Here is an 8,867-nt window from a genome sequence, read left to right on the forward strand (position 1 = left end):
ATGGGCTGGAACTAATATTTGAGAAGACAGGAGGACAACATGGAACAAATGAAAAAATCTTGCAGCAAACGCTCTAATTGACTGCAAGTTTTTAGAGGAAAAGTAAATGGTTATAGTCATGCATTAGATTTTCCTATAAATAGTGATTTTTAGTCTAAAATCTGCTTGGACTAAATAAAGTTTGTGTCTAGAACACATCCCTTTTGAACTGCTTCTCTCTCTGTTACAGATCACTGCTTTATGAGAACCGGAAAATGAACTCAACAACTGTCTGGATTGTGGATGGTTATGAAGAAGCTCTCGCCAAAAACATTGTGATTGTTTCTCTCGCTCTGATCATTAATTGTATCAATGGTATGTTAGTGGTCACTTTCTTTGTCAATCCAATGTTTTCAAGAGACTCCAGATATATTTTATACATTCACCTCGTAATCAGTGACATGCTCATGATCTGTATATCAGTGACTTCATATGTGCTGACCTACGCTTCACCACATTTGAATGTTCCAATTTGTTGCACATTGGTGGTTTTAGGCACAACCACCTATATGATTTCACCCTTGAACCTGGCTGGCATGGCCATAGAGCGTTACATTGCTATATGTAAACCATTGCATCACTCTCAGATATGCACACCACACAGGACTTACATCTTTATTTGTTTGCTATGGGCTATCGGAGCTATACCCTCTCTGGCAGACATCATTATTTTAATTGCAACCCAGCCGATATCTTTCTTTAGTTCTTTTGTGCTTTGCTATCCTTTAAGTGTGTTCCCCTCCAAACGCCACCAGGACCGCACTACTGCTTCACAAGTCATTTATATGTCATTGGTGTGGATCATTCTCATCTACACTTATTGCAAAGTCTTTTTTGCAGCCAGAAAGGCAATTTCAGAGGGTTCAGTAAGAAAGGCTAGGAATACAATATTGTTGCACTGCATTCAGTTGCTTCTTTGTATGCTATCCTATATCCCTCCTGTATTGGATATGATTCTTGTTCCCTTTTTCCCCATTCACAGAACAAAGATCTCTTTCTTTAATTATCTGCTCACAAATATTATGCCGAGATTATTGAGTCCTTTGATATATGGTGTGCGAGACCAGAAGTTTGTGAAAGAAATTAAAGAACATTTTGCTTGTAAAGTTATTAACGTAAAGGTTGTGCCATCAAAAAATTGATTTTAATTTGACATTTTATTTATTTTATTATAATTGTATTTATTTGTTATTTCGTTTGTATTTAAAGATTTGCTAGAATGCTTTGGCAATGTTTTGTTCAAGTGTAAACAGATTTATTACTGTTGAATCCTAAAGACATCACTGATAATCTGAGATGTGGAATCTAAAACAGGAAATAAACATTTTAGGATTTAGAACAATGTAAAACAATGAAATAATATAATGTAAAATGAACAAGAAATACTGTATTTAAGATTCTGTACTATTAAAAGTGGGTCACAAATCACATGTAAGCAAATTTGTGACATTGACCATGTTAACATCTACAAAAGGCCAAATGATAGAGCATTAGCAGAGCACTCTTGGAGCAATAGAAAACAATGACGCTCCGATTTTTAAAGAAACGTTCTTCCGTCCATGAACAATTATGCCGCTCCACTCCTCGCTCCGCTCCTCTCATGTACTCTGGTCCATACAATGCAACTGATAAACCACAAACAATTTGAAAAGTATGCAAATGGTGACCAAAATGTCAAAGTTTCAAATCCCAAAGCTCCATAAAGCACATAAAGGCAGCTTAAAGGTAGTCGATACAACTCCAGTGGTTTACTCCATGTCTTCTGAAGCAATCCAATTGTGTTTTGGTGAGAACAGACAAAAATATAACTCCTTTTCCACCATAAAACTTGACATCAGCAGTTAATCACAAGGAAGTGTGTTATTTTTTGGTTTGTTCTCACACAAAACCGATTGGATTGCTTCAGAAGACATGGATTGAACCACTGGAGTATTATGAATTATATATATTTTATACTGCCTTTATGTGCTTTTTGAGCTTGCATGGAACTACAGCGCTGAGATATTCTTCTTAAAATCTTATATTGTGGTCTGCAGAAGATAGAAAGCCACTTATCTGGGATGGCATGATGGCGAGGCCTAAATGAAGAGAGAGTTCAATTTTGAGGTAAACTACTTCTTTAAACTACTAGCCATTCAATGTTAACAATAAAAAATGAATGTATGCAGATAAGAGTTAAGATTATTATAATTCTTATAAATGAATGTTTAGACTCCTTTCCTATTTCAGGTAGAGAATGTGTTCCAAAAATGTATGTCTTCCAAAAGACATACATTTGACACTTTTGAAAGTAGTACAACTATGGTAGCCATGCTGTGGGGTCAAAACAAAAATTCAGTTTCGACCATTTTTGAGCCAATCACCTTTCAGCCATTGACATATATATATCTATATATATATATATTTACATGCTTTCAGCCAGCTTAAGCTGTCACAGTAGAGCGCAACAGTCTGGTTCCAGAAGTAAAAATCCCATTCATTTATCGCATAAACATATTGATTTTCAAAGTTAACTTATAAACCTTTAAAGATAGATCTACCATGAGAAATGTTTATATACTTACAACCAACAACCTAAAGTCAACAGTTTTATATAATCCCATCGTTTTTTATTCAATGACATAATTCACAATGCTTCGTGGGATTTTAGTCCGTGCCCTCATGAAACACGATAAGTACACATCATTGTACTCTTTTATGAAGGATTTTATTAAAAGTCTATGGAAGAAATTAATGGGAAAAATACTAATGGAACCCCCCAGACAGCTGAAAAAGTGGGCGGTCACTGTGGCGCTCTGTTGAGAGTAAAGTCTTCGAAGGGCATAGGGATGATCACTTCTGAATGAAACGCACCCTGAGGTTCCCGTACTGACTGAGCTGCAGGGGCGCCCTCCTATGGTTGTTCTCGATTTTTCATAGGTGACCTCGCTTCTGGAATTTGAGCATCAGGTAAAGTGGGAGTTTGTGAGGTGACTTACCTATTATATTAAACATTAATATATTAACATGTAAATAACAGATGGTCATTAAAACATTTAAAGTGGCAAATATGGCCGGGCTTGGGCTTGGGCTTGAGCACGAGCGGAAGTTGCATATTGACAGTGATGAAAGTGAAACGCTCCTTAGAATCTCGTTTTGAAAGAAACCAAATACATACTGTATATTATCTGCTGACAAATAGGTAATGTTTAATAACAATTCTTGCACTTTGACACTACATGTCAATTATAGATGATTGTAGTCAATTTCATGCTGCCATATACACAAATTCGACATTGATAGCATTGCTGTTCGCTACAATAACACTTGACAATTCTCAATAAAACGTCTTGGTTACTGACGTAACCTCCGTTCCCTGATGGAGGGAACGAGACGTTGTGTCGATGAGTTGTCACTAGGGGTCGCTCCTGCGGAGCCTGGACATCTCTGATTTTGAGAAAAGGCCAATGAGAATTGCTGTGTGAAATTTGCATGCCACTCCTCCAGACATACGGGTATAAAAGGAGTGACGCTGCAAATACACATCAGGTATTGCACTGAGGAGCCGAGCCAAAGACCCGACGCTTTCAGCGGATGGTTCAGTATTGTGGCTGGCGGGACACAATGTCTCGTTAGGAGGTTACGTCAGTAACCGAGAAGTTCCCCGTCTGTCACTCACTCGACGCTGTGTCGATGAGTTGACACTAGGGGTCCGCATGGAAAACGCCACAGAGCTGAACCGAGTTATGCAGACTGGTGGTGCGAGACGGGCAAACCTCTGTGTGCCTCGTAGCCAGCGCAGCAAGCCGTCGCATAACTACCCCCAACACACTGCCAGGCATGAAGCGGTCCCCTGCACCTAGGGGAACGGCTAACTGCTCAGAAGTATAAGGACTTCTCTCTATTATTCTCCCCTGTAAAAGGAATGAAATCGTTCAGCTGGGGGCCAAATATATGATCCAAGCTGGGGGGGTGTCCCTCCAAAGAGGAGGATACCATGTAGACCACACGCGGCCCCGAGGGGGGGGGGGGGGGGTTAGGTGTAATACACACAAGGTATTACCGTTTAGCAGCGGAAGCACATCGTGAGGAACGGCGTCATGGTAGACCCTACCCAAAGGGGGGATGGGGTTACTACAAACACGGTGACCCAGGGCAGAGGGCCCTCTGTCCAAGGAAGACGCGGTTTACTGGTAGGGAAAACATTTTGCGGGATATAAATCACACGGGGTTGCCGAAGGGGACAACCAGCACATGTGAAGCACTTACCTCAGTATGGGGGCCTAGTGACGCCCGTACCGGGGCGGCAGCGAGCCTCTCCAAAGACCCGGCGGCCGCTAGGCTAGGAAGGAAGAACGTCCAGGGTTCACACTTCCTGCGAACGCAGCTGGGAAAAGAGCGCACATTCCTCACCTCAAGGGAGGGGAAAGGCGCTATGCACAAGCGATACACCCATCCAGCTGACCCGAACTTACCTGTTTGTGTCACCTGATAACACACGGGACGAAACTGGCTCAACTCTGAGGTTATAGAACCTCGCAAAGGTGTTAGGTGTTGCCCAACACGGGATGTCCAATAAGGGGCCACTAAGAGGACCTGCTCCCCGTCCTCCCTGACTTTGCACAACGTCTGTGCAAGTAGGCGCACTGGGGGAAATGCATATTTGCGAAGCCCTGGGGGCCAGCTGTGTGCCAGGGCATCTGTGCCGAGGGGGGCCTCAGTCAGAGAGTACCAAAGTGGGCAATGGGAGGATTCCGTGGAAGCGAACAGGTCTACCTGTGCTTGGCCGAATCAAAAAACAAAAAACATCCAGTGAGTGTCAGTTCTGCGGACTGAAATGCCTTGTTGGTGGGAGAGGTCAACAGAGAATGGCCAGACTGGTTTGAGCAGACAGAAAGGCGACGGTAACTCTGATAACCCCACAGTACAGTTGTAGTGGGCAGAACAGCATCTCAGAATGCTCAACATGTCAAACCTTGAGTTGGGTGGTCTACAACAGTTGAAGACCATGTTTGGCACTTTATTAGGTCCATATAGTGTTCCTAATTAAGTGCTCTGTGAGTTTATACTGTATATGCAAAACGGATAGTGCTAATAGTTGGAAATGTGGATTTAGATAGCAATAGCACACATTAAGCCAATAACAATGTTAATGTTACCCCTCTCTCCATGACTTGTATTTCAGACAAGTACTCTTTCAGTATTTGTGACACTTCCAACTTTTCTGACTATGTGAAGGGCGGAGTGACAACTGAAGTCCAACAACCGGAGTTCCTCAGCTTTTTAAGTATCATCCAGAAATTATCTGACTTGATACTAGACCATTAAACTATTTTAAGATCAAGTTCTTATTCAGTTGTCAAGATGCCGTATGTTTGGTTGGCTGGGTTTGTGACATCATTCTGATCCAATCACTGAGGAATATTCTGGGTAAAATGCAATTTAACCAAAAGTTCATCCACCCAGAAGAGTAGTCCCTCTTAAAAATTATGATATGGACAACATTAAAGCTCAAAAAAATAAATCTTTTGTTTACAAAACAGTGAACAGAAAATCACAGGAACAATTAATCAAACAATAATATACACCTACTCCATGTGGTCATCATGAGAAATATGTACAAATCATCTATCTATCTATCTATCTATCTATCTATCTATCTATCTATCTATCTATCTATCTATCTATCTATCTATCTATCTATCTATCTATCTATCTATCTATCTATCTGTCTGTCTATCTGTCTGTCTGTCTGTCTGTCTGTCTGTCTGTCTGTCTGTCTGTCTGTTAAAGCTAGTTCGATGGAATGTAACTGATTCAAAGGCAAATTATGTTTGAATAATTTCAGTTGACCCCCAGGCAATAACCTGCAAACTTAATATTCATGATCTCTGTCCTATTTAGCCCATATATAGCACATGAGGGCGTACTGTACCACCCCACTCACTCGGGTGAGTTTTACATTGCCAGCAAGCTATAACTAGTTCTTCCACTCTAATGTAAGTCTATCTAGAAGACTTCTGAAAGAAATGGGCTGGAACTAATATTTGAGAAGACAGGAGGACAACATGGAACAAATGAAAAAATCTTGCAGCAAACGCTCTAATTGACTGCAAGTTTTTAGAGGAAAAGTAAATGGTTATAGTCATGCATTAGATTTTCCTATAAATAGTGATTTTTAGTCTAAAATCTGCTTGGACTAAATAAAGTTTGTGTCTAGAACACATCCCTTTTGAACTGCTTCTCTCTCTGTTACAGATCACTGCTTTATGAGAACCGGAAAATGAACTCAACAACTGTCTGGATTGTGGATGGTTATGAAGAAGCTCTCGCCAAAAACATTGTGATTGTTTCTCTCGCTCTGATCATTAATTGTATCAATGGTATGTTAGTCGTCACTTTCTTTGTCAATCCAATGTTTTCAAGAGACTCCAGATATATTTTATACATTCACCTCGTAATCAGTGACATGCTCATGATCTGTATATCAGTGACTTTATATGTGCTGACCTACGCTTCACCACATTTGAATGTTCCAATTTGTTGCACATTGGTGGTTTTAGGCACAACCACCTATATGATTTCACCCTTGAACCTGGCTGGCATGGCCATAGAGCGTTACATTGCTATATGTAAACCATTGCATCACTCTCAGATATGCACACCACACAGGACTTACATCTTTATTTGTTTGCTATGGGCTATCGGAGCTATACCCTCTCTGGCAGACATCATTATTTTAATTGCAACCCAGCCGATATCTTTCTTTAGTTCTTTTGTGCTTTGCTATCCTTTAAGTGTGTTCCCTCCAAACGCCACCAGGACCGCACTACTGCTTCACAAGTCATTTATATGTCATTGGTGTGGATCATTCTCATCTACACTTATTGCAAAGTCTTTTTGCAGCCAGAAAGGCAATTTCAGAGGGTTCAGTAAGAAAGGCTAGGAATACAATATTGTTGCACGGCATTCAGTTGCTTCTTTGTATGCTATCCTATATCCCTCCTGTATTGGATATGATTCTTGTTCCCTTTTTCCCCATTCACAGAACAAAGATCTCTTTCTTTAATTATCTGCTCACAAATATTATGCCGAGATTATTGAGTCCTTTGATATATGGTGTGCTGAGACCAGAAGTTTGTGAAAGAAATTAAAGAACATTTTGCTTGTAAAGTTATTAATCGTAAAGGTTGTGCCATCAAAAAATTGATTTTAATTTGACATTTTATTTATTTTATTATAATTGTATTTATTTGTTATTTCGTTTGTATTTAAAGATTTGCTAGAATGCTTTGGCAATGTTTTGTTCAAGTATAAACAGATTTATTACTGTTGAATCCTAAAGACATCACTGATAATCTGAGATGTGGAATCTAAAACAGGAAATAAACATTTTAGGATTTAGAACAATGTAAAACAATGAAATAATATAATGTAAAATGAACAAGAAATACTGTATTTAAGATTCTGTACTATTAAAAGTGGGTCACAAATCACATGTAAGCAAATTTGTGACATTGACCATGTTAACATCTACAAAAGGCCAAATGTCCAAGCTTCCATTGAAGCACACAAGATGCTCTTTGAAGCATTTTCAAAACTTTCCACTCAATTGTTATGCTGCTAATATATATAATACATAACACAAATGGAATATTAAATTCATAAATGCAACAATTTTGGAACCTGCTATTGAAGAATCTGCAAAACACAATCACAATTTTGTATCAAATGTACATTGGCTACTAGTCTCAATGTCTAGTCTCCCCTGCTTCATGTCTACTAGTCTCCCCTGCTTCATGGGATTTTAGTCTGTGCCCTCATGAAACACGATAAGTACACATCATTGTACCTTTGTCTTTATGTCCGATTTTCAAATACTTTTTTCCTCAAAACAAAGTTCGTGATGTTGTGATTCACCTCGGAGCTGGTTGGTTTGGTTCATGACTCACAACTCTTTTATGAAAGATTTTATTAAAAGTCTATGGAAGAAATTAATGGGAAAAATACTAATGGAACCCCCCAGACAGCTGAAAAAGTGGGCGGTCACTGTGGCGCTCTGATGAGAGTAAAGTCTTCGAAGGGCATAGGGATGATCACTTCTGAATGAAACGCACCCTGAGGTTTCCGTACTGACTGAGCTGCAGGGCGCCTCCTATGGTTGTTCTCGATTTTTCATAGGTGACCTCGCTTCTGGAATTTGAGCATCAGGTAAAGTGGGAGTTTGTGAGGTGAATTACCTATTATATTAAACATTAATATATTAACATGTAAATAACAGATGGTCATTAAAACATTTAAAGTGCCAAATATGGCCGTGCTTGGGTTTGAGCACGAGCGGAAGTTGCATATTGACAGTGATGAAAGTGAAACGCTCCTCAGAATCTCGTTTTGAAAGAAACCAAATACATACTGTATATTATCCGCTGACAAATAGGTAATGTTTAATAACAATTCTTGCACTTTGACACTACATGTCAATTATAGATGATTGTAGTCAATTTCATGCTGCCATATACACAAATTCGACATTGATAGCATTGCTGTTCGCTACAATAACACTTGACAATTCTCAATAAAACGTCTTGGTTACTGACGTAACCTCCGTTCCCTGATGGAGGGAACGAGACGTTGTGTCGATGAGTTGTCACTAGGGGTCGCTCCTGCGGAGCCTGGACATCTCTGATTTTGAGAAAAGGCCAATGAGAATTGCCGTGTGAAATTTGCATGCCACTCCTCCAGACATACGGGTATAAAAGGAGTGACGCTACAAATACACATCAGGTATCGCACTGAGGAGCCGAGCCAAAGACCCGGCGCTTTCAGCGGATGGTTCAGTATTGTGGCTG

At 39.9% G+C, this 8,867-nt stretch overlaps 1 protein-coding gene and 1 pseudogene across 1 annotated transcript; both read left to right on the forward strand.

The window, feature by feature from the left end:
- The first annotated feature begins 230 nt into the window (after positions 1–230).
- Positions 231–1,181, forward strand: LOC127654385 (odorant receptor 131-2-like). Its single transcript, XM_052141535.1, has one exon. The coding sequence runs from the start codon at positions 255–257 to the stop codon at positions 1,179–1,181; it is 927 nt and encodes a 308-aa protein (XP_051997495.1). The 5' UTR covers positions 231–254.
- A 5,120-nt stretch (positions 1,182–6,301) lies between these two features.
- Positions 6,302–7,239, forward strand: LOC127653780 (odorant receptor 131-2-like; annotated as a pseudogene).
- Positions 7,240–8,867: the final 1,628 nt, after the last annotated feature.

This window comes from Xyrauchen texanus, chromosome 13 (assembly GCF_025860055.1).
Source record: "Xyrauchen texanus isolate HMW12.3.18 chromosome 13, RBS_HiC_50CHRs, whole genome shotgun sequence".
NCBI classification, from domain to species: Eukaryota; Metazoa; Chordata; class Actinopteri; order Cypriniformes; family Catostomidae; genus Xyrauchen; species Xyrauchen texanus.

What these genes read in the sequence shown, in the direction of transcription:
- LOC127654385 (XM_052141535.1), top strand. Translation starts at nt 255, where the DNA reads ATGAACTCAACAACTGTCTGGATTGTGGATGGTTATGAAGAAGCTCTC.